Source organism: Bombyx mori, chromosome 14 (genome assembly GCF_030269925.1).
Source record: "Bombyx mori chromosome 14, ASM3026992v2".
NCBI lineage: Eukaryota > Metazoa > Arthropoda > Insecta > Lepidoptera > Bombycidae > Bombyx > Bombyx mori.
In genome coordinates this window covers 9,777,676-9,804,639 of record NC_085120.1, presented here as the reverse complement: position 1 = coordinate 9,804,639, position 26,964 = coordinate 9,777,676, and the positions used below count along the sequence as shown (strand labels likewise).

General features: G+C 36.1%; 2 protein-coding genes and 2 long non-coding RNA genes across 9 annotated transcripts; 3 read left to right on the top strand and 1 right to left on the bottom strand.

The window, feature by feature from the left end:
- The first annotated feature begins 357 nt into the window (after positions 1-357).
- Positions 358-3,016, top strand: LOC134200121 (uncharacterized). Its single transcript, XR_009974896.1, has 2 exons — positions 358-1,499; positions 1,705-3,016. It is a non-coding gene; the product is annotated as an uncharacterized LOC134200121 (long non-coding RNA).
- Positions 3,000-4,531, bottom strand: LOC119629492 (uncharacterized). Of its 4 annotated transcripts, none has more exons than XR_005245465.2 (5): positions 4,404-4,530; positions 4,147-4,323; positions 3,662-3,769; positions 3,444-3,578; positions 3,000-3,280 (listed from the first exon to the last, which is right to left on the bottom strand). It is a non-coding gene; the product is annotated as an uncharacterized LOC119629492 (long non-coding RNA). The 4 variants fall into 4 exon arrangements; XR_005245466.2 differs by having other exon boundaries at positions 4,187-4,323; positions 4,404-4,529; XR_009974893.1 differs by having other exon boundaries at positions 3,662-4,323; positions 4,404-4,531.
- Positions 4,532-8,774: 4,243 nt separating this feature from the next.
- Positions 8,775-9,221, top strand: LOC119629455 (uncharacterized). The gene has a single exon (XM_038015199.1). It carries the CDS (start codon positions 8,775-8,777, stop codon positions 9,219-9,221), a length of 447 nt encoding a protein of 148 aa, XP_037871127.1.
- A 5,315-nt stretch (positions 9,222-14,536) lies between these two features.
- On the top strand, positions 14,537-26,719 carry LOC101743675 (uncharacterized). Of its 3 annotated transcripts, none has more exons than XM_004925371.3 (3): positions 14,537-14,706; positions 16,322-17,115; positions 25,837-26,719. In XM_004925371.3, exons 2-3 carry the CDS (start codon positions 16,324-16,326, stop codon positions 26,287-26,289), a joined length of 1,245 nt encoding a protein of 414 aa, XP_004925428.1. In that variant the 5' UTR covers positions 14,537-14,706; positions 16,322-16,323; the 3' UTR covers positions 26,290-26,719. The 3 variants fall into 3 exon arrangements, with proteins under 3 accessions (XP_004925428.1, XP_062528148.1, XP_062528149.1); XM_062672165.1 differs by having other exon boundaries at positions 14,639-15,468; XM_062672164.1 differs by having other exon boundaries at positions 14,611-17,115.
- Positions 26,720-26,964: the final 245 nt, after the last annotated feature.

Genomic DNA, 26,964 nt, shown 5'->3' with positions numbered 1-26,964 from the left:
TCAAACAAACAAACTCTTCAGCTTTATAATATTAGTTAATTCATAATTTCGACGCGACACCTTTTCAAAAGCAAAGCACTTTGTATCCCTTTTTACGAAACTTCGAGTATGAAATTTTCCACACTTATAGGGAATATAGAGAAGAAGTGCACAATGCTAATATTATTTTTTTAATAATGCATAAAACATACATTAAATCAATAAAGAAAACATTACACACACTACATGCCATGTATTTGACGCACACACGCATGCCTACTATTTATTGTCAAACTTTTGTTCTTGACGTCTGTGGTCAAATTGAGAATAGATTAAATATTGTTTGTCTTTGTTAATATTTTTTAAAGTGTAGTCTTGGCGAAATTTGTGATCATAGAAGTATAAAATACAATCATAATAGTGTACAAACTTACAATTCCAATTAATTATAGTCGAATTTAGACTACTGCGGGACCTCTAGTTCTCCTAATTTCCAAAGCGAATTAATAAAACACACAAAAATGACAGTCGTTTGCTTTCAGTGCGGGCACGCGGCAGTTATTAAACTCCAGTGCGAAGATGATCCACGTCGCCCATATATTGCGCGTTTATAATGCAAGCCTGAAGCGCATGGATTCAGTACACAATAGCTTCACTTTAAATTTACATACCAACTTCGTGCTGCAACCGTGGTGGGAATATATATTTTTAGTTACATTGTTTGGTTCCCTTAAAAAGATCACGTCATCATATTGGCGGGACCAATACTCACGAGGACAAAAGGCGATGACATTGAGGAAAGAGCTCCTCAATTAATATCTTGACCAATAACCTTAGCCTGCTGAGTTTCCCTTTTTTTTTAGATAGACGACGAGCTCACAGCCCATCTGCCGTGCGATTCTGTAAGCGTTGTTTAACAAACTCGCACGTGAATTTGGTGTGAGTTTTCAAATTGGCATTCTGTAAATTTCATTGTAGTGCCGAATCTACACTAGCGCCCCTCGCGGGTGAATTGAACTAGCAAGCGTGAGTTTTTTTTACTAAAATGTATGAGTTGACGTTTGAAACGGCATTCTGTAGTGTAAATCACGTCGAATTTCGGCAAGAACTTCGCATCGCAAAATCATTTTATTTGTCAAATCAAAAGTTAGTGTTTTAAGTGTTTGTTGTGAGTGAGAATATACGAAAACGTTATAAACCGCTGTTAATTATTAAAAAAATACTATTAATTAACAAAATTGCACTTTAAAATAACTTTATTCTTCATCGATATTTTATGGAGCGTATGTTTTTATTGAAAACATTGTTGAAAAGGCTGACGCTACGGATCAGCGTGAAATGCGTCGACAAGCCTACGAAATTCACAATTTATCACTTTTAACTTGAGATGACGACTATGTAAAAGTATAAAGAAAGTGTATAGATTGTCGAAGGATCATATGAACCAGTTAGGGTGTGAATTACACCCTTTGACGAAGACCACTAAAAGCCATTGAAAAGGACTTTCAACTCTTCTAAAGGTAGGTATTCCATGTGGTAAGATTGTGTCTTTATGTACAAAATAGGTACTTTAAAACATATTATTAAAGTTTGCTCATTTGTTTATATCCAACTCTCCCATTATTGTAAAACAATACCACTAAACTAATCTACCAAAAATATCTTGAAAGAATACAAATTAGATTCTCTAATAACTATGTGTATTGTATAATTATTATTTCTTAGTTTCAGTTATTGTGCACCTTGTTTATTTGGGCAAATGAAGTTACCAAAAAAATCATAAAAGAAAATATAAGAACATATTTGTCCCAGATATCCCAGTGTATATCTGAGGTTGTGGAGGCTCTGAACAACCCAGCAACTATATATAAATATTTAAGATTCCCGCAGAATGCTCAAGAATGGCAAAAGTTGAAGGATAACTGAAGAAAAAAGAAGAAGGTGGTTTAAACTAAATAAATATTTTTTTTCTTCATAAAAAAGTACCAATATTAATCTAATGCTAAATATTGCAGTTTTTGTAAAAAAATTAAAAACACTTTGGTTGTTGGGTGTATTGATGGGACGTTGGTGGCCTTAAAAAGACCTGCTACCAATAAAAAATGGTTTTACTGTCACAAAGGCTATCATGCCAGAAAATGTACAATTTGTAAAGCCATTAATATTTTTCGAAATTCTGATGATATGTAATCCATAAACGAAATGTGTATTATAAACTATGTATTCAGATTGTATTCATTTCAGTTAAATTGAATTGTGTATATTGCTTTAAAGTTATTGTGAAATTTAGTATTTATATTAAATAAACTTTATTCAGTTATAAAAAAAACAAAATAAAATCTACTAAAGATTAGTCAATGACAGCAAGTAATGACCATTATAATTATTTAACATCTTTTCGGTCTTTCTGTATAATATATGCTCAACGTTCCAACCTTATGACACCTTTTGCAAATTTTTTTTTCATTTCACCATCTAAATGGTTAGACGAGCTCACAGCCCACCTGGTGTTAAGTGGTTACTGGAGCCCATAGACATCTACAACGTAAATGCGCCACCAACCTTGAGATATAAATTCGAAGGTCTCAGTATAGTTACAACGGCTGCGCCACCCTTCAAACCGAAACGCATTACTGCTTCAGAAATAGGCAATAATGCTATGCTAGCTAATACCTGCTAATAATGGCTAGCTAATGCTAATACGGAGAGAGATACTCCTGAAGCTTTGTAGCACCACCTTCATTCCACTGCCCGTAACTCAGTGAAAAGAACAATAGTTCTGCTAAAGAGTAGATTCAGGTGTTTGCTGATCCATAGGGTGCCAATTTATCACCCTGATAAGGTAGCAAAAATAGCTGTTGCGTGTTGTGTTTTGCACAACATTTGCAATTGTGCAGAGCTGCCAGTTCCCATAATCTCAGATTATGAGATTACATTTACATTATGGTGGTCATGTTGAATTACTTTGTTAAATTCTACTAATTAGCTTACTTATAGTGTGAAGTAACTTCAAATATAAATTAATGATTTATAAAAATAGTTTTATTATAGTTTTATTCAATAGTTATATACAATAATTTTGAAATTTGTTTGCATCAGTAATATGTGGAAATACAGGTTTAAAATTCCTAGCTGCATATGCTAATTCCACCAACAGTTCATCCTTCTTGCAGACTGTCGACTATTTATTCCCCCATGGTTGTTTAAGTTATATATCCTGGTACTGTGTAATTTGTTGTAATTTGAGTACACTCTGCTTTTCATTGAAAAGTGGTGAAATAGCAGGTCAGGTGTTGAGGTGCTGAAAAAAATAAATTTATTTAAAAACAAGGTTAGTTAAAATACAATGTTTAGAATACATACAAGAAAAGGTTTTTATTAACAAGTAACAGCATTATGCACAAATCAATGTCCCTAATATGGTTGTTCAATGAATAGGTACTTTGACCTGAATAAACACTTACCTAACAACCCAATCTCTTGACTAACATGAGACCTACTGTGGCTGGAGCTACTAGTAGTAGCATCACAATAAGTAGAAGTCACTTGCATTTAGTTAGGGGAGGATGACTGCAAAATAGGTGATTCTTGATGCAATGCTAAAAAGCCAATAAATATTAATTTTTAAAATGCAAGTTTTGTTTAGGTATTTATTTAAGATAATTAGGTATAACATACATACCTGTATGTTTGGGATTGTTCCAATACTGATACATTTTCCAAGTTGGCAATAAATTCTCCTTACAATATTCTGATGATGTGGATTAGTATTTTCAATCTGTTGTAGTTCCTTAAATATAATAAAATAGGTTATGCCTAAATTTTGTTCATTTATTTTAAACGGAGTATGCAGCCTTTAGCCTACATAATGTCAGTTTAGTCAATACTCTGGAACTGCCTGCCACCCCTGTACCAATATGCACACCCTTTACCATAAATACAGTCACCTCTGCATCAATAAAAACATTCCAACAACATCAATCCAACTTGCAATACCTAAATTGTTAATGATTTGATTTATTTAATTCAATATAATTTTTTTGTTATTGGTGAATTTGAGATACAGATAAATTACCGATATTCCCTGTTAAAATAGAATATCAATAAAAACGTAGTAGATAGATTTATCATACATAAATAGATGTTAACATGTCCTAAATATCTCACCGGGAATGGATCATATCTGACAAGAGAATTTAGTTCCTACATTTTTTTAATATCCTTGTTCTCTTATTGAACATGTTGAGATACGATTAAACCTTTTGTTTCGCTAGCTTTTAATCCAAAACGTCTATCAATGCCTCTATTTGCACCAATGTTGGATGAGAAGAACGCTCGTTAAATCTGTTGGTAATATATTGAAATTTTAGATTAAAAAACAAATGGATGAACCATTGATAGCCTGAAAACTAACTTTTACTTACCTCATAATTTTTATTTAACGTTAAATTCACTCACAAAGTAACAAAAAATCTAGAAAAAGTAAAATAAAAACTTCCGACCGCTCGAGATTGTTTTCAAAACAATTAAAATTTTGTTTTTTAATTCTGGTATTCGCTAGTGCACGCAAAGGAACTTAGCGTGCAGCCAGAAATTACAATTAATATCATAAATATATGACTTTTAATTTTCTTTTTAGTTATATTAGATGTGGCTTTAACACCAAAGCTTAAATTCATAGTATTTTCTTACAGAATGCTTATAAATACAACGAAAAACTGAAACCGGTAAGCTTCGATTTACATTTGCGTGTTAACGGCTATCCCTAGTAGTAGTATAAACAAACTTCGTTGTCACTTCACTTCGCTCGAGGCAGGGTAATTAAGATTAGTGTTTACAGAATGCCAATTCAAGGTCATTCTATTGCGAATGCGAAGTGATGGAGAATTTCGTAGTGAGATGCGAGTTCTTGTTTGACTTTTAGAGAATCGCAAGGCTGGTGTTAAACGGTTACTGGAGCCAATAGACATCTAAAACGTAAATGCGCGCGACCCACCTTGAGATATAAGAAAGAAAGAAAGAAAGAAATCATTTATGCGCCAAGCATAGTGAAAATGAGTTATTACATAAATTAAAAGCAGCGTGTATGCTTTGTCATTATTTGACATGCGAATTTTAGTGCAGTGCAAGATATTATAATATTATATAATTTACCATTCATTCATCCATAATTCAACTAATAATTAAAAATTCCATTTATTTTCAATGTCGTCCCTAAGAAAATCATTTATGTGATAATAATTTCCACTAATAAGATTATCTTTTAGTTTTTTCTTAAAATGAAAATCGTCTAAGTTTCTTAATTTCCTTGGTAGTTTATTACATATCCTTGGTAGTTTATAAGCTCTAAGGTCTCAGTTAGAACGACTGCCCCACCCTTCAAACCGAAACTCATTACTGCTTCGCGGCAGAAATAGGCAGGTTGGTGGTAACTACCTGCGCGGACTCACAAGAGGTCCTACCACTAGTAAGATTCTCAGCGGATCATAGCGGATTACAATAGACCTTTCCTGTCCTTGCCTAGACAACCCGTTGCTCGGGCGTCCTCGGAAGAGCCGCGATGCTGGTGTAGTGTTGATCGTGGGATCCTCCTTACCTACCTTGACCCGGTTTCCGTCTCGAGCGATGATCGGACATCGGGAGAGTGATCAATGGAGTTTATTGGAATTAGACAAGGTCCCGGCCTGATTCCCATGAACCGGGTAACCATAAGCTGGATTCCCCAACGTAAAAAAAGGCCTTCTCTATCCTGACTATGATGTCTTCTTTCTTATTCATCTAACAGTAATAGTTAAGATGCGAAGGAATTCGAGCCTCAGCAACGCCTCCCAAACAAAAAAATGTGTTAGGTATATACTTTAGAGAATTCTCTACATTTTACATTTTAAGCTTAGACGACCTTTGGAATAGTAGAGCAAATATTGATGAGATGATCTTATCGTAACAAATATTTTGAAATAAATGATATTGTAACATACATTTTTCGTCGCACTGTATTTTTGATAGAAATTTCTTTATATTCTATTCTTCTGCCAATTAATTGCTATAGATTGTATTCTTACATGTAGACTAGCTGTGAAGTTTCCAATATGTGAAAATATAGCACAATTAAATTTAAAAAATACACTTACTTACCTAGACCCAAAACTAGACTTCGAGCCCTCAAAAAACACACGAATCCTTTTGCAGCGAATTTAACTAAAAAACATATTATTATCTCAGTTTAAAATGTAACTCAACACGACAACACAAAATCTCATCATCACCATATTGTGCTTTATGCAGCTCATAACAGAATTCACAAAGAGAGCACACAGCTTTTTCTAATTTCTCTTTGCATCAACAGATGGCGCTGTGTGTACTTCTGAATCGCGCTATCGTTTACTGTCACGAGTGTTTAAGACCGGGCTTCGTTCAAACTAGGATTGACACTCAGACCAAATCATGGTATTAAATTCAGTCTTATCTTCGGGACTTGAATAATTTTTGTATAATCCGTGAGCGCGTTTGTGCTGCGGTCATTAACAATATCTGGCTCCGGTTTAAATCGGTAAAAAACCGGTTTTATAAGGTATTTTTAGGTTTTTTCCATAAAGGCTAAATAATCATTAAATAAAACAAATTTACATGCAAACGAAGAGTTTTCTTCATACAATTAATAGGGTGAGCATATTTTATATAGGCTTAATGATCATATTTATATTATCCAATAATAAAAAGCTTTTTATTTTTAATTTAATACTATTGTATTTTTTTCAAAGGAGTTTTTTCTTATATTTCACAATGACATGGTAATTGCACTATAGTTTTTAAGTGTAATGACGGTAATTTGAGTCTGAAACACGGTATTTTTTATCTAGCAGCACAGTAGTTTGTATGTTTGATCTGATAACACTGGTGTGAACTGTGAATGCAACGCGTAATTAAAAACCGATATTCTTAATTAAAAACCGGTGTTTATCGGTATATATAAAAACCGATTTTTCTCCGGTTTTTTTCGAACGGGTTTACGTCCCTAGTTCCTAGTTTTAAGAAATCGATACTCTTTATTAATATCTCGTTACATTGCTCTTTGCTTGTGCTATCTGATAACACATAGCATAATTATATGGTACGAAGTCTGATATCGCGACTTTTGTACTTCGTACAAAACATACTTCGCATACATAGCTAAGCTTAAGGTGCATTTTTAAGTTAGGCGTTATTATTGTTACGTATTATTACTTAGGCGTATTTCGAACTGGTTCTGTGCTTATGTTTAGTTCGATTTTATTGGTTAGAGCTGCGAATGAATTGTATTTATTCCAAGAATCTGACGGAAAACTTCTGAATTTACAATTATTTTTTTTGCTTTAATGTGTGGACGATCTCACGGCTCACCTGTGGTTACTGAAGCCCATAGACATCTACAACGTAAATGCCGCCACCCACCTTGAGACATGAGTTCTAAGGTCTCTGTTTTTACGTTACAACGGCTGCTCTACCCTTCAAACCGAAATACATTAGTGCTTCACGACAGAAACAGGCGGGGATACCTACCCGTGTGGTCTCACCGCACGCCCTACCACCTGTAAGTTTGCAGTAATGGATTTACTGTAAAATTAAATTGCAAGTAACGCAATACATTCGTGGGTAACGTTTTATTAATTCGGTATCTTGGATTTACGTACTCATTATTACAACATACGGCTTTCTAGGACTCTACTGATTTAGAAATTACATAATTACGGCCGTCTGGTGTAATGGTAAGTGACATGGTCACTACACAAGGGGGTCGCGGGTTCGAATCCCGCCAAGGGAGGATATTTGTATGATAAATATAAATGTCTTTTCCAGGGTTATGGATGTATCTTAAATATATGTATGTGTATAATAAAAATCTTACATTTATTTCCGTTATCTGGTACCTGTAAAACAAGTTCTTTACGAACTTAACACGGGACCGGTTAACGTGGCGTGATTGTTAGTAAATATTTATTTATTTAATTTCACCTCACTGATACACTTTTACTGGTGGTAGGACCTTTTGTGAGTCCATACGGGTAGGTACCACTGCCCTGCCTATTTCTGCCGTGAAGCAGTAATGCGTTTCGGCTTGAAGGGCGGAGCAGCCGTTGTAACTATACTGGGACCTTAGAACTTATATTTCAAGGTGGATGGCGCATTTACGTTGTAGATGTCTATGGCCTCCAGTAACCACTTCACACCAGGTGGGCTGTGAGCTCGTCTACACCTCTAAGCAATAAAAAAAGCATTAATTCTAATTAATACTTTAATTAAAGTAAACCTCCTTGCGTTGATGCCCTTAATGCCGACGGTCGTAATATTTCTGGATAAAGTTCTCTTGGATTATTTTGCGCGAGCTCTATATCTTGGGCTGCGTGGATAGATTGTGGACTATGGCGAGGGTTGAACCACTGCCTTCGTCCGCATACCTTGTCTCTTTCTGGCAGTGTGTCCAAAGAACTTAAAACTCCTCCGCGTTTAAAACACCAAAAATCACTATTACACGAATTCTTCTGTATCATAACTGTTTCATTCATTGCTATGCCCTCAATCTCAATGATGGCGGTGTCTGCGGTAATCTCTATTGCCCATGTCTCTGGTTTGAACTGACGTGTTATGAGTCGAACTTTATCATGAAGATCTTTCGTCTGTAACCAGTCTGTGTATCGTTCTAATTCCTCACATGTCCCTGCCAATGTGTTATATATAAAACCTTGCACACGAAAGGATCTGCCAAAAAATGTAATAACTACCGGCTTATCTGTCTTATATCTCATGCGAGCAAAGTGATGCTCCACATCCTTAACACAAGGCTAAAGGCTTACCTCTCGAACCAAATTGCACCAGAACAAGCTGAATTCGTGAAGGGAAGAGTCATGTGGGAGCAGATAGTCATATTACGGCAGATCATAGAGAAATCAAGGGAGCTCAACACACTACACTTTATTGGATTTGTCAACTTTCGAAAGGCATTCGATGCGGTCACATGGGAGTGTCTATGGAAAGTACTATTGGTTATGGGAGTCCCGCAGCAATTTGTCTTTGACTTGAGGAGTTTATACGAGGATGGCACTGCTGCAGTGCGGGTGGATGACGTCCTCTCAGATGCTTTCAAGTCTGAGTCCGTTGTTCAAAAGAGGTCTATATTGTCACCGTTGTTCTTTAACACCTATTTCGTGTACATCATGAGAATAGCTGTTGTGGAAGGTTGGGATAAAGGTGTTTCGGCTGGATGACTAGTGATTAACAATCTACGATACGCTGATGATACTACGCTTCTTGCTTTCTTCTGACTTTAGAAGAGCTGCTGACTCGACTTGAATCCACCAGTGTCCGCTTCGGTCTTACTCTAAATAGAGATATGACGAAGATCATGGTAGTAGACCGGGCTGAGCACAACACGCAAGGAGTTCCGCGTATAGCAGACTGTGAAGTAGTTCATAGGTATATTTACGTTTTTATTTTTATTTTTTATTGCTTAGATGGGACGAGCTCACAGCCCACCTGGTGTTAAGTGGTTACTGGAACCCATAGACATCCACAACGTAAATGCGCCACCCGCCTTGAGATATAAGTTCTAAGGTCTCAGTATAGTTAATCAGTTCTAATAGTAGAACATCACATCCAGTAAGGTTGGATATAGATCCAACCTTACTGGATGTGAAGACGAAAGAAAGGATGATTTAGAGAGACAGACCTATAGCCAAGAATACAAAGGTTCGACTAATGCAAAGTCTGGTATTTCCAGTCTTTCTGTATTGACTGAAACATGGTCGCTCAAATTACAAGGTCGCCGGAAAATCGATGCCTTGGAGATGTGGTTTAGGAGACGACTGCTAAAAATTCCGTAGATTCCAGCGTTTCGGACCAACGTTTCCATTCCATCCCATTCCATTCCTCGAAGAACTTCGTATACAAAATAGACGTTCGTCAACTGCTCAGCCACGAATTCTGAAGTTCATCACAAGGGCACATCTCGAAAAAGGAAGATTCTTGAGGAGAGGAGAGGCTTGTCGTACAGGGTCGTAGAAGGCAGAAGACCTCGAGATCGATCCCCCACGCGCTAGATTGACGTCATCACCAGTACTACAAAAACCATCGCCTCCAATGGAGGAACATCGCTCGACGTATGACTGCCTTGGAAGCGAGCGACGACGACGAGATGCAACCCTGTCCATTGACAATCACGACTAGTCTGCCAAAAGTATTCGACTAAGAAGAAGAAACAGGTAGGGCGGTGGGGGCCTGATTCAAACATTAGCGATGTCGCATCGCTTGATACAATTAACACCGAACTTCTAATCCCTTAGGCTACGAAAAAATGCCAAAATTACGTGTAACACCCTGTATATAGCTACATATACTTGCTGGAACCGATTCTTCACTTAACTGACATGAATATGGCGACGCTACACTTATGACGAGAAATGTCGGCTTAGATGTAAAAAGCCTGGGGGGGTGTGTGCTTGTTTTCATGAGACAGGAGATGATACTAGAAGCATAAAGTCGCATCTACCTTTGGCAACATTGCCTTTATATTGATTCAAGTTTGATTTTTTGGGTTTTCCCTGGAGTCTCGGTCGCTAAAGTGTTTTACATTAATTATTATTCGTGTAAATGTTATTATACTCTAAGTTCCGTGGGTAGAGGTCTGAAGAATCGCTTTTGCCGGCGTCTACTGGAGTAGAGACCACTAGTTTCTCGGTCCGTTTTCCAGAGATATTTTTGTCACGCACCATCCGACGTTGATATGAAATTCCCTCGACTGTTTTATCCAAATGCTGTGAGGTCTCCTTTTTTAAAAGAAGTTCGGGAAGATCTCTCACTCTCTCTCTCTCGCCATACCATACCAGGACCTTATGTTCCTCCGACTCTAATAGCAATTAATAAATTCTTACAGAGACATTTATAATACATAAGAACCAATTATATTTGGGAAAGTTATCTCAAATGTTACAAATTACATTAAGGCGCGGCGGTTTTGTCGCTAAAGTACTGAGTACTCACGATTCTAACAATAGAATTTCCGCAATTCCACCAAATTCAATAAGGGACCTCGTATATCTGATGTCTGAGGCGTTGAAGTCAGCGCGAACAGCCTGAAAGGCAATTACGACACATAGGAGCTTCACCCAGAACTCCAATAATGGGCTGTCCTAATTGGGATCCATATGGTGTGTGATACTACGTCTCCTAATTTTTATTAATTATGAAGCCGTCGTGACCTAAAAGATAAGCCGTCTGGTGGAATCGTACCGAACGATTCGACTGTGCCAGTGTTCGAATCCTCTAGACAGCTACCAACTTTTCTAATGAAATACGTTCTTAAGATACAGGTATGTCCACGAATGACTTCCACGGTCTCTTCTTCTTTGTCTCTCTACGCTTCACATGTCCATACCACGCTAACCGTCCGCTCTTTAATTTGTCAATCACCAGAGCTACTTTCACACTTTGTCTTATATAATGATGATCAAAGACTTTCACGGTAAAGGATTAATATCGTGTAAGACGACTTGTACACAGGTACCACCACTCCATTACGATTTGAAGAGGGTTTCTTTACAATGTGCTATCGAAACTTAGACCTTATATCTGAAGGTGGGTGGCAGATGTCAGGCTTCCTTGGAGTGAGCTGCGTGTGTCATTGCAGACTGCGGTTACTCCAAAATCTCCAAGTTTCTATCTTTGGGCTCGCAGGTTCGAGCGACATTACAGGGGAGTTGTTTTGTAGGTGGCTTCAACGGCCCCAAATCAAATGAATTCGGTAATCATTGCTTGAAAAACTAAATCTTTAACGCTCTTCTAATCGTTGAACTAGTTATGAAACCATCAAATATATAAAATAAATATATAAAAAATTGGACATGTGAGGCGTAGAGAGAAGATGCATGTGACTGTATGTCGAGATGTATGGAAATGGTAGTGCAAGGTAGAGGGGAAAGAGGTCGACCGAAGAAGACATGGATGGAGTGTGTGAATGACAATATGAGAGAGAGAGAGGAGTAAATGTTGAGATGACGGCTGACAGAAAAGAATGGAAGAGAAAAACTAGCTGTGCCGACCTCACCTAGTGGGATAAAGTGGAGAAAAAGAAATATATAAAAAATTCGGCTCACTTTGTTTGTCCGCGATGAACTTCTGAACTAATTAACTGATTTTAATGAAACTTCATACACTGTGTGTAGTTTTGCCCAACTTGAGAAATAGAACAGTTTTTATCTCAATATTGCTAATTATTTGTTTAATATATGACAAAAATAAATAATATTAATTTAAGTAGGACGTATCGACTCCCAATAACTCCATTATTCGATGCACAGCCACCAACGCGAAAGCCAAGAGTTGTGTATAATTTTTCAAGAAGTTCCAGCTAATTAGAAGCCAGTCCGTACGGTCTCGCCTCTGGGCAATTAGTCTCAGTTAAAACTGAAGCACCCCTGATACCGACAGACTAGGTTTTACAATACTTTCATCAATTCCACTTTTACTGGATTCTTTTCATTGCATTCGAAACGAATCATTCTGCGGAATTAACTTAAACTATTATAGATGATGAGGTTTTTTTTTGATAACGCCATCTTGTTGTGTTTTTAAAGCGGTTAGTAGCCCTCGATTAAGAAAAATAGTATTATTATTCGCCAATAGATGTCTGGAAGAGATGATTATTGAATACACGAATAAAAAACATTTTCTGAAAATAAATCGTAGCTAGATCGATTTATCGCCCCCGAAATCCCCTGTATACTAAATTTTATGAAAATCGTTGGAGCCGTTTCCGAGATTCAAATTTTAAATATATATACAAGAATTGCTCGTTTAAAAGTATAAGATAAGATAGGTAACATTTCATTAATAATGTACATTAATTTGAAATTATAATAATAATAACCGGGAACAAGTCACATAAGGCTACCAAGCCCGTAACTGGTAAATATTTACTGGGAACCAGAGTATGAGATGTAACTATAGTGAGACCTTAGAACTCATATATCAAGGTGGGTGGCGGCACTTACGTTGTAGATGTCTACGGGCTCCGGTAACCACTTAACACCAGGTGGGCTGTGAGCTCGTCCACCTCGTCGATAACGCATTTTATTTATTTATTGCGGTTATGATTTTTATGTCACGACGTTGTTCATACATCGTGGAACTCAAACGTGAACTTATGTCCAGTAAAGTTATTTAATTGAAAAAAATCGGTTGTCTGTAGAGTCGGTTTACTGACGATAGTTGAACGTGACAACGTCATAAGAAAATACTGATGGAATGGTTTCATTTTTCGAAAGAAAATTAGAGAGACAGATGTCGAACGTTGCCGGAGGCCGATTGTGCCTCTTTGTCGCTCGTTGCGCGCTCTCACTTGCACTTCAAGCCTTAAATGGAACGCCTCAATGAGTCAGGTTTTTTCGTGCGTGCAGCCGGCTCCATTAAATTATAAGACGTTGTCACGTCAAAAAATCGGTACCCGCCCGCTGTTTTAGGGCGCTGTTAATGGAACATCTTAGTTTTTAAGCTGTCACGTGTTCTAAAGTATATCGATCAACATCAAAATACTAGCCGCCACCTACGATATGAGTTCTGAGGTTTAAATTTTTACAGTACAACGTCCTAATTCTCGTCGTTCACGGAATAGCGAGCTTTATTGAGAAGCAATTCTTGTCCCGAAACGTAATCTTAGAATAATCCAGTGTCGAATGTGTTTGTACAACTGAAAGGCTTTGGCGGTAAACGTTGAGCTTACATGAAACATTCATACGGTGTGTCCTTTTCACTCGCCTCACCTACCCATTATCCGTCTCTTTCGTTCAGCAATGAAGGAAATCTCCGAATATTCGGAAGGTTTGTACGGGTGGTGCTCAGAGAATGTGATCTGAAAATGAACGAGGTTTTTTTTGCGGGAAATTTATTTGAGTCTGACTTATTACGCAAATGCAAGACGATCTATATGACGTTCGATATATCAGTTGTATTTCTATTTATTTATTTATTTAACTTAATGCACAGAAGTACAAACGGCGGACTTAATGCCTGAGGCATTCTTTACCAGTCAACCAAGGGTGATGTAGAGAATCCTGTGTTAGGTGCATAACTTAATGTGAAAATAACCAAACTGATAATAATACTTCATACATATTCAAACAAATACATACACGGTATATATATAATCACACAAACAACGTACATAATATTATATCATGATAACAACATAAAATGTACACATATATCTATATATAATCTCTATCATATACTCATAATTATATTCACATACACACTTAAACACAACATAAATATATAACAAATTTATCAGAGAAATAGAAGAATATATACATATATAGTACAAGAAAATTGTATATTGCACAGAACACACTATATTGCGAGTCAAATTATTAAGTTTTTAAGTTTCTCCAAAAAAAGTTGGCGAACCTTTATTTTGAAAGTTAGGCGATCAGTGATCATCCTAACATTAAGAGGAAGTGAATTCCAAAGTTGAACAGATTGAACTACGAAAGACGAACGGACCAAACTAGAGTTGTGCGTGGGACAGTGGAGGAGTAAATTATTAGAGGAACGCAAGTCCTTATCGTGCGAAGAATGTAAATATTTAAAGTACTGAGTCAGATAAGAGAGAGCAGTTGGGCATGTTAGTATAGAGTGAAGTGTAATAAGAGCATGTAGATTGCGGCGCTCGCGTATAGGAATAAAATTTATTTCGGAGCGGTAAGTAGACACGTGGTCATACTTGCGAAGATTAAAAATGAATCAAATGCAGTTGTTGAGAAGGCGGTCGAGTTTGTTCAAAAGGTATACATCATACATCGCCGTAGTCAATTATGGGGAGGATTAAAGATTGAACAAGTATCAACTTTATCTTGAAAGGCAGAAAGTTCTTGAAGCGATAAAGAGCACGCAGAGATCCAGTAACCTTCCGACTAACGTTCAACACCTGTACCGACCAATCAAGTCTAAAATCCATAAACAGTCCAAGGTTTTTGACTGATGGACTCAGAGGTATAATTGCTCCATTATAAGTTACGGGTGGGAGTGAGCTAAAATCTAATCGTCCCAACAAACGGGGACTACCAATTGACCGTCAAACCAAACCTACCAGACCAAGCGCATATAGCCTCAAGATCCCCATTCACTCTGCGAACCGCTTCAGACACACAGTCCACAGTAGCCTGCGAATACAGCTGTAGGTCATCAGCGTACAGGTGATAGGAACACTGACTGTGTTATGAGATTGATAAAGAGAGATAAAAGCAAAGGGGAGAGAATTACGCCCTGAGGGACACCAGTATCTAGATCACGCCATGAAGACGAAGACTCATCAATGCCGACCGATTGCTGGCGCCCTCGAAGATATAATGTAAACCATTTCAGCACCTCAGGCGAAATCATAAGATAGGACAGGATAGATAAAAGGATTTCGTGACTGTCGGTATTAAAGCCATTAGAGAAATCCACCAAAGCCAACAAATAGTGTGTATATAGTCAAAAGTTAATATTTTTTGCTGCAGACAATACTCACCCTTACAAGCAGCATGAACATTCGTAGGCCTTTGTGCACTTCCCTGGTCATGGAAGTCATACGCCATGGGCTGTGTCGTGTCCTAAAAAAGCACAATCCCATCTTTTCGGGATTGTCGCAAGACTATTTTTTTTATTGCTTAGATGGGTGGACGAACTCACAGCGCACCTGATTTTAAGTGGTTACTGGAGCCCGTGGACATCCACAACGTAAAACCGCCACCCACCTTGAGATATAAGTTCTAAGGTCTCAAGTTTTAGTTACAACGGCTGCCCCACCCTTCAAACCGAAACGCGTTACTGCTTTACGGCAGAAATAGGCAGGATGGTGGTACCTACCCATGCGGACTCACAAGAGGTCCAACCACCAGTAAAAATGGCATCTACTACCGGATCAGAATAGCGACCCGCTGTGAAGAAACCGCGAGAAACTCTTCAATGCGCGTGTTCAAGTTCAACGACATTTTATTAAAAATGAACAAGGTTTAAATTAATTCAAAAAACTATTAATTTTATAATCAATAGGTAAACAAAAAACTGACTATAATCGTATTGTATAATATTATTCATTCGAAAAAAATCTAAATTCTCTATAATCTACTGATAAAATACCTAGTTGGTGAATTCCATCAATAACATATATTTTGCGTGTCATTAATTCAGTCGCTACATTCGTCTTTGTTTAATTATCTAATCAACGGACCCCGACCATTATTATTATAAGTTTATCGGTAAAGAGATAAAATGGTTTTATATAAATTAAAAGGAAAACGTTCTCAAGTTTCACATTAAATTATTTTCGTAGCGATGGGGGGCTTAACATTCGAAGGCGCATTGAAAAATATCAGTCACATCCAGCTTGAATTTATCAAGGAGGTCCTCGAGAAAAGGGGGTACAATGACAGAGTGGTTCATATAGAGGCGGTCGGGGCGGCCGGAGACAACTTCATCGCCAACGTCAAAAGGATAACAGTCGATGGCGAGAATGGCCCCTTCAAAATGATCGCTAAAATCGCCCCTCAAAATGAAAACGTTAGGATGGCCACACAAACACAGGTCTTATTTGGCAACGAACACCACATGTACACTGTTGTTTTGCCGAAATATCAGCAGCTAGAAGAAGAAGCAGAGATTCCTAATGACGACAGATTCAGATTTGCCGAATGCTATGGCTCAAGCACTCAAGTCCCGCATGAAGTGATATTACTAGAAGATCTACTGGTGCCGGGTTTTAAGATGCTGGACAGGTTCACGTCTCTATCTGACGAATGCATTCGGTCCACGCTCAAAAACTTCGCAAAGTTCCACGCTCTCTCGTTCACGCTTAAAAATAAACAGCCAGAAACCTTTAATTCGCTGAAGAGTAAATTATTCGATATGTGGAGTCACATGGATAGCTCAGCTGATATATACTTCGGAAAACTAGAAGCTGGTGCTGAGCAGCTCGTGGAGGGCGAAGAAAGGAAGAATATAATCAGGGGTGCCATTGGAAAGGCGCTTTCTATGGCACGAAAAATTGCTCAAGTCGAATCAGGGTCAAAATATTTCGTCATTCAACAAGGAGACTCGTGGACTAACAACATAATGTTCAGATATGATGTAAGTTTAGATGTGCTTAGATATGTTTCCTATTGGTAGGGCCTCTTGTGAGTCCGCTCGGGACAGTACCATCTGCATATTTCTGCTGTGAAGCAGTAATGCGTTTCGGTTTGAAATATGGAGTAGCCGTTGTACTGTAAAAACTGAGACTTGAACTCATTTCTCAAGTTGAGTGGTGGCATTTCAATTGACGTCTGTGGGCTCTAGTGACCACTTTATAGCAGGTGGATCGAGAGCTCACCCAGTTATCTAAGCAATAAACAAAATTAATACTAATAATACCAACACTTACTAGTACCTATTTCTACCCTAGCGGGTGGGTAACGGTATACGACAAGTATTACTTAAGATAAACAAAACAAAACAAAAAAATAGTATAATAACTGTAGATTAATAGGTAAGAAAGTCAAATGTGTAAAAGCAATAAGATGATACGTACATTTTCAATGCAAAAGTTCAAAACGGGTCATTTGAACTGTTACGGTATGTTTAGTGTCAACTAATTACATTAAAACATCTGCGTATTTAGTGGAAACTGCCAGTGCGTATTGTCAACAAGTCACCAGTTCCGCTTCCAAGGGCCGTTATAAAATACAAATGAGACTTCGAGCTCATGTCTCAAAGTGGGTGATAAGAATTAGTGTACCGCCAGCTGTTATCCGTCTACACAATAAATAAAGAAATAAACATCAGTAAACACTATGTTTACTGTACTGTTGTATATGAGTCGACTATTATCAAAGCCGGCAATGTGACTTTTGGACAATTATTGGTAAATCAGAAAAACGAATTATTGACTTTGTATTCCATTGGCAGTCACAAAACTCTTCTGAACGACATCTTAGATAAATAACAGGTTAAGTTAATACTTTATTTAATGCAGGTTTTGAACCGTATTCTTTGAAGGAGACGATTATATTCAAATCAATCTGTATTGACATATTAATAACATTTTTTTGTCCAAATGCACAGATTGCCACCTTTGATAATAGACGACTCATATGTTATATCAAATCAAATCAAATCAAATCAAATCAAATCAAAAAATTTTTATTCAACATAAATGAAAGTACATACTTGTTGAACGTCAAAAGAACTACCGCCAATTCACAAGAACTAGCCTCCGTCCTGAGAAGAATTGGCAAGAAACTCAGCGGGCATGTCTTTTTTTTTACATATAGAATTATTATTTATTTATTTTTTAATATTATTATTTTTTTAAATATGAATTTTTTACACTGAGTATTATAACGTAACAATTACTACAATATTGAAATGCCTGGAGCGAGCAACTCATTCCCACTTTGTGCAATCTTCTAGATAATCATTGACTTTATAGTAAGCTTTATTGCACAGATGTTCTTTAATAGTTTTCTTAAACCTATGTATATGTAGGTTCTGAACATCATGTGGGATTTTGTTGTACAGGCGCACAGACAAACACCCGAATGAATTTCGTATCTTATGTAACCTACTCATCGGCACAACAAGCTTGTGTTTGTTCCTAGTATTTCTATTATGTATGTCCGACTGTTTAGGAAACTCCTCAATATGTTTACGAACATACATCAAATTTTCAAAAATGTACTGGGATGGCATAGTGAGAACTTTAATTTCTTTAAATTTCTCCCTCAGGGATTCCCTTGAGTGCATGTTATAAATAGCACGTAGAGCTCTTTTCTGCAGAATAAATATCATTTCTACATCGGCCGCATTGCCCCATAGCAAAATGCCATAGGACATGACACTGTGGAAGTAACTAAAGTAAACTAAACGAGCCGTGTCCGCGTTTGTTAACATTCTAATTTTTTTTACTGCGTATGCTGCAGAGCTGAGCTTACTCGCCAATTTATGAATATGAGGTCCCCACTGCAGTTTGGAGTCCACTGTTATACCAAGAAATACGGTTGACTCAACAAGCTCCAATGATTCCTCAGAAACAATTACATCACTATCCACTTGTCTCACATTTAAAGATGGTTTAATACATTTTAAAGTAAATTTAATACATTTAGTTTTCTTACTATTCAATAATAGGTTATTGATACGGAACCAATGAACCACACACGAAATCGCATCATTCACTTCGTCATAGACTTGTAGTTGTCGTTTAATTTTAAATAATAAAGATGTATCATCTGCGAATAATACGACCTCGTGTCGGGACTCAATAAAACTAGGTAAATCGTTTATATATATTAGAAATAAAAAAGGACCCAAAATGGAACCCTGAGGTACACCCATTTTCAACAAGGTGCCTGAAGATCTATTACCTTTCACATCTACTGTTTGTATCCGTCCTGATAAATAGGAAGTAATAAGTTCCAATGCACCATCCCTAATACCATAGTGATGTAGTTTCCTCACCAATGTTTCATGTTCAACACAGTCAAATGCTTTGGATAAGTCACAGAAAATTCCAAGACAATCATGCGATTCCTCCCAAGATTTAAAAATATTTTTGACTAGATAAGCACCTGCATCAGTTGTAGAGCGACCCCTGGTAAACCCGAATTGTTTATTATGAAGCAGGTTATTTGAATTAAAATGTTCTAAAAGTTGGGTCAAAATAATTTTTTCAAAAATTTTACTCAACGTAGGGAGTACTGAAATAGGTCTATAGTTAGAGGGGTCATCAGTACTACCAGATTTAAAAAGAGGAATCACTTTACTATGTTTCATTAAGTCAGGAAATACACCACACCTAATACAATCATTAAAAATACTAACAAGATGAGGAGCAATAATGTCTATTACAGACTTCAAAATCTTTACTGATATTCCCCACAAGTCAGCTGTATTTTTTACATTAAGGCTATTAAAACTTTTTATTATACTGCTTAAATTAATTTCCTTAAATTTAAAAATTTCATTACATTTGTTGACATGTTTATGCAATAATATTTCAGCTGCTGTGGGGGATGAATTTAGAGAAGTGGTAGTTGAAACTGGAATGTCAGAGAAAAACTTTTCAAAAGCATTAGCCACATCTTCATGACTAGTTACCAATTTATCATCTATTTTTAATGAGAATTCTTGGTGGCTATTTCTGACTTTTCCACTTTCTCTACCAATGATGTTCCAAGTCATCTTTATCTTGTCAGGGGCATTTTTTATTAAATCACTTAAATGTAAAGATTTTGCCGCTAAACAAACTTTTCTAAATAGTTTTGAATAGTTCCTGACATATTGATGAAATGTTTCATCATTATTATAAGCTTTTTCAGAGTACAGATCATATAACTTTTTTCTACTTTTGTACACTCCGGTGGTGGCCCACTCGCTGAACACTGTTTTGTTTTTTAATGTTACAGTTTTAGGAATAAATATATCAGTAAAGACCAAATTAATTCTCTGAAACATATTCTGGTATGATAAATTTGGGTTTTTGTTATAAATAATTTCTGAATGTTCTTGCTTAATATTATTTCTAAACTTCTCAATTCGTTTTTTATTAATAGGAACAATCACAAGAGTATTTTTATCTTTAGAATTCATATTAGATTCAAAAGACAGAAATTGTCCACTATGGTCTGATGTTAACTGATTAATAATTTTTTTGTTAGTCGGTGTTACATTTGTAAATATGTTATCTAAACATGTTGCCGATGTGGTCGTTGTCCTAGTAGGCTCTAAAAATAAGTTTGGGAGGTTATATGACTTTAACAGTGTTCTGAATCTAATAGTGGTATTTGTGTTTTCTAAAAGATTAATATTAAAATCACCACATACCAAAATTTGTTTATTAGAGACAGAAAGCTTTAGCAATACATTTTCCAAAATATTTTCAAAAGAATCATATAACGCATCAGGAGGTCTGTAGACGCAGACAACGATGAGGTGCTCAAGCTCAACACAGGAAATTTCAATAATTCTCTCAACAGAGAGGGCCACTACATCCTTTCGTTCCTTACATTTCAAACATTTACTAACGAGAATCAGTGAGCCACCGCGAATAGCGTTCTCTCTGCAGAAGGAACTTGACAACTGGTGATCATTAAAATTAAACAATAATTCATAGTTTCTAAACCAGTGCTCAGTGACACAGAATACATTAATATTATGCATATTTAAAAACATTTCAATTTCTAGCTCTTTACCCATCATCCCTTGTAAATTTTGATGCACCAAATTTAATATGTTAATAATTGAAACGTTAACGTCTTTTGATGGGTATAATCTAGTTGGTGTATTAATTGATTTGTAATTGCAAGAGTGTGACTCCTTTGTCTTACTAATTAATTTAAATTGGAAGCAGATTCCAAAGTCTTATAACATGTCATATTTTTTTCCTGCTCAATAGAAGCAGGTATTTTTTTAGCTAAATTTATAGCTAGGAAATTGTGTATAAAATAGTGTAGCGATGTTGCTACTTGTCTAAAATTTTTATTCGTTAATTTAAATATTTCATTTTTTGATGTCCTTAAATATCTAAATTTTATTATATTATTTAAGTCTATTAATTTAAATGCATATTTTTTGGATGTCAAGATGCAGTTATTATTGTCAAAAGCATTATAAATTGCATTATTAATATTAAATCTAATTTTATTTTCTGTCGGCAAGTCCTGCAAGTAAGGAAAGGTGAACATAATAATTTTTTTTATATTTAACATATTAACTTGTTCAACATAATGCAAAATTTGTTTTTGGTTAACGTTTTCTCTCCTCCCTAACATAATTATTATGACTGTGTTTAGACAATGTGTGGTATTTAAAATCTTATCAAATATTTGTGCTGGATTAGCACCTGGCATACAGTAATTAATCACATGTTGTCCAAAACAAAGGTCATGTAATGCCACACCCATTTGTTTCCCCAGCTCATCACTAAAAATTTTAATTTTAATTTTGTCTTCTCTAGAAACTTGTGAAGATGCAGTAGTAGGTAGACAGATAGGTGCTGCCCTCATAATATCATTGCTTTGAGACTCTAGCACTGAAAGAATAGACACATTATGTTTTTGAATTTCAACATGTGGTAGCTCCTGACAACCCGATGCAGAGCATTTACATTCAGCGTACTGCATTGTCAAAGAGTCAAAACGCTGTTGATTATAATTACAAGTATCAATTAAATTGTCCATTGCCAACACATGCTCACTAATGTCCCTCTGTGCTAGTTCATAGTTTAATGTAATGTTCTCTAAACTTGACTTTAAATTGTTTATTTGTGTAGATAAACATTCTATTTCTTCCATGTGTTTGTGATGAATTTGTTGACTCTGTTCAGTCAATACAGCTACCTGGTGTGAAAGTGAAGTTCTCTGCTTGCAAATGAACTTGATGTATTCCTGAGACTTGTAATTCCTCAATTTCCGTTGAGTCTTATATATTAATTTATTAATTTTAACATATTTCCTAAGTTTATTTTTACTTAAAACTAACTGGGAGCGCTCTGAGGTCTCTGCATCACTACCAGTCAGATCAATAGTAGTTATGTCAAAATTCAAGGCAGTATCTACAGCAACCAAAGAGGGTTCGCTCTGAACCAGTTCCGAATATAAGCTCTGAGGCTGCTGTTCCTTAAGTTTACATAACTCTGACCGCAAGTCAGAAATACAATCATCAGCCTCAGCCAATTTATGTCTCAACTCAGCGGTGATTTTCAATGAATCACAAAATTCATCACTGCATTGAGAAAAGGTGTTAATCGTATCCTGCAACTTCTGATTGATCTCAAGAGCTTCACTGTGTTCAATGAAGAGCTGAGACAATTGTTTTTTAAGGTCAGTATTCTTAGAGATGACTGACAGCATCTCCTCTTCATTTTGTTCACTTTCTTGTAAAAGTATATCATATTTTTCGCGAGTATTTTTTAATTGTTCTAAAGCAATACGAAGCTGTTCATCAACCTGACGAGATTTGATGCTGCGAGTCATCATTTTAAAATAAATTACAATACAATATGTAAAGAAAATTTACGAAGTTGCCGGTCAGATTACCCTCAAATTACAAAATATTACACACTCACCAAGCAAAATTACAATTAAATAACGTTTTAAAGCACTATTTATAATTTTACTTATTTATACACCTTTAACACTACTTTGATATGTTTTAATGATATTATGAAGTGTTAGTTTATTTTTAATTAATTTATTTACGGGAGCAGAGAAATCGAACCGAACACAACCGAACCTACCGACCAAAAAAAATGTTCTCAAGTAATAAATACAATAGAAAGTAATAATTAATTGCGTACTGCGGTAGATACCTACTTTCCTCTAATTACGGTGTCGCTCTTCGTAATTTTTCGATCCGGTACGCGTTCGAATTTCAACAATAAGATAACAATCTCTAATGTAGACATTAATTGACAAAAGAAAAAAGACATGCCCGCTGAGTTTCTTGCCAGTTCTTCTCAGGACGGAGGCTAGTTTTTGTGAATTGGCGGTAGATTTGATTTGACAATTCGATCGTGAATTTCCGAGCAGCTATGTCGCTGAGGAATCAATGGACTTTCTTCTTCTCAGTCGTTCACTCCTGGCGGAGTGGTCGTGGCTACGTAAGTCTTAATGTTTGGTTGCGGCTTTTGAGAGACTTCTCCATCTTTCTCTATTTGTGGCGGTACGTGTACATTCAGTAAGGGAACACTTCGTAGATAACTTAACCAAGTCTGTTCACCTTGTGGATGATCGGCCGCGAGAGCGTTGACCGTCTACTCTTCCTTGAACCACTAAACGTTCCAATGACCTTTCATTACGAGTATTTAGTTGGACGTAAATTTGGCCGTTGGCTGATAAACAACCAACCATATTATATCCGCTCTTACATAATGTTTACCGCGTAAAATTCAACCTTTTGAGTCGTATACGCTTACAATACTACGCCGATAATGTATTCAAAACAAAAAATGTTTATCATTTTATCTTTTATTTTATCTCACTGGTGGTAGGACCTCTTGGGAGTCCGCACGGGTAGGTACCACCACCCCGCCTTTTTCCGCCGTGAAGCAGTAATGCGTTTCGATTCGAAGGATGGGGTAGCCGTTGTAACTATAGTGAAACCTTAGAACTTATATCTCGAGGTGGGTGGCGCATTTACGTTGTAGATGTCTATGGGCTCCAGTAACCACTTAACATCAGGTGGGCTGTGAGCTCGTCCATCCAAATAAGCAATAAAAAAAAATTTTTGGACTAATAGAAATAATTTAATATATTTTAACTGTCACTTCGAGAGAGTTTTGGTGGTCGCTGTTAAATATAAAATTCTAAGAATAATATTATCTCTTAATAGTCATTTATGTTCTTGACAATAACGCATTATGTTAGTTGTGGGTTATTGTTCAAGAAGAATTTGCTTCATTAAAGTTAAATATTAAATTAATAGTTGAGGAGAAATCACGCACGCTAACCTGGCTTCAAACTTGAATTAACTGCACTATGGAAATCGTATACCGGTATAATAATATACTATGTCAATATACCTTTAATTCATGTGTATATTTGTATTGTATATTAAACTCACAGACTTAGACCAAACAAACCTGTTCGTCACATGAGTCTTTACCCGGAATTTGAACGCAAGACCTTCAACCCAGCAGTTAGGAGTGCTAAATATTCCGTCACCGGGTAATTTAAAACTATTTACTAATGTTATTGGATTGTAATTAATAGTAGGAGCTCGAAGTCCAATCTGACATTTATCTTCAGATTTTTACCGAATCACGCAGTATTCTATCATTACTGTGACATAAATGCCAATGCCAATTTTCTGATAACTGGAAGAACCATTAGATCCTCTAATACTTCATCTGAAAAACTTTCCATGCGATAACATCCTTGTAACAAATTGTTATCATTTGGAGCATATAATAATCGGAACATGACTAATGACTTTCAAAGCCCTGGAATTATGATTACAATTAGATAAGTTATTAAAATGAAAACAATAGTTTTGTGATAATGATATGATCAATGATAATAATGTAATGATAAAAATATCCGGTTATCAACGGAAATTATGGGTAATTTCCAAATTATAATTACGAAATGATAGTAGGCACGCTTTTACTCAATTCAAACCCACTGAGTGTCTCGTCGGATCTTCTCAGAGGGTCGCGATTCTGACGGTAAATTCTGCAAAGCACTGCTCTTTCTAGGGTCAGTGTTAGCACAGTCTTTCAGGTTCAGCCCCGTAAGCTCACCTACCAGTCACAGCGTAGCTAAAATGGCTTCTTTCTAGCTACCATCGAATAGGTAAAAAATAACAACTTAGGTTTGATTTTTCTTTATACATAAGAATAACGAAACAATACGCAACTTTATGAGTTTGGATGTATATTACTGAGAGAGATTTCTATCTCCGTCTGAATAATGAATTTTCAGTAGTATGGTGAGCTACAGATGTTTTTAGATATACCTAAAAATCTAGCACACTGTTAATACAATGAACTGTTGAATACAAGTTAATGTATGTAAATAAGCGAGTTGGTATTGCTGGTCGAATGCTGCTCACTTGAGGAATTGAAGCGATTTTAAATTTAATTTAATTTTAATTTTTCGCAGCCCACTATAAATTAATATTTTCTATCTCATAGCAGCTTTGGTATGAGTAAATATTGAAGAATCTGGGAAACAATCTGAGAAACTGGGAACAAATACAATTGATAACGACCTTTTCGTAAACCATACCACCAATATCAACTATAAACATGTTGATTTTAACCAAACTTTAACCAAAGTATATATTCAGTTTTGGTTTTGATCTTTTTTTCAGGGTGAAAACCTCGTCGAATCAGTATTGATCGACTATCAAATCTCCAAAGAAACGAGTCCCGTCTGCGACATCCAATACATGATCTTCAATTGCACCGACCACAAAACCAGACTCAAATATTTTAACGAATGGCTCGACTATTATCACGCAGAATTAGAAAAACGCCTAACGAATTTCGGACTTAAAATCGAAAATGTCTACCCCAGGGAACAATTTGACGCCGACATGAAGAAATATAGTGGAATGATGTTGGGACTCTCTACTATTCTCGCAAGCGTACTAACCATGAATTCAGAGGACGCTGGGAAAATGAAGGAAACGATGGAATCGACATCACCAGATGAACTACCAGCAAACAACGAAGTAGAAGATTACAATGTTGAGCACACGATAAAATTTAAAACTAGACTCGAAGGTCTTATAGATAGTTATCTTGAATTCAATTTAATTTAGTTTATCAGTATTATAGAAATATGAAAGCTATATAATTCAAGTGTTTATAAAACATACCGTACGTTAGTGAATAATAATGATAAATGTAGAATGCGAGTTTTTCAAATGTTAAATGATATTATTGAGTTAAAAATAAATTCTAAAAGCGTTTTCAATTGTATTAGAGGCGTCGAAGCCGCATTGAATAATTGCAGCAGTAGTCAGCAAACCCCTACCACAATGATGTAGTTAATAACTATATAGGTATATTCATTCTCATTTTTCCTATCATTTAATCCTAAATGGATACTAAATCTATGCATGGAAAATTCCTTTAATATAATAGATTAAGCCTTTAAATGGTTTTCGCCGCTGTAAGTGTCGACTTCTTTGCGGAGTATTATCGGATTCATTAGATTATAGATTAATAAAAATTTTGTTTTAGTTATTATTCTACTTTTCTCAATCACTCACAACCTTTAATTCAAGATATAAATTGGTGTTACAACTTATCTGTGGCCTTTGAGTAATCAAGAAGTTGCTATAAAGCGTAGAATCCCATGGGCGCAACACCAGCTCAAACTGAATTAGGATCAGAAGATGACTCGTTTTTCACAATATTCGTCGGCGACTAACACTTCGCTTCCTTCGCTGAACAAGATATTTAAACAATTTAGTTTTTATTCGTATTGACGA

Bases quoted from the DNA above. Each gene is read 5' to 3' on its own strand.
- LOC119629455 (XM_038015199.1), top strand. From the start codon at position 8,775: ATGCTCCACATCCTTAACACAAGGCTAAAGGCTTACCTCTCGAACCAA.
- LOC101743675 (XM_004925371.3), top strand. From the start codon at position 16,324: ATGGGGGGCTTAACATTCGAAGGCGCATTGAAAAATATCAGTCACATC. The intron at 17,116-25,836 runs GTAAGTTTAGAT...TCTTTTTTTCAG, and splicing joins ACATAATGTTCAGATATGAT to GGTGAAAACCTCGTCGAATC.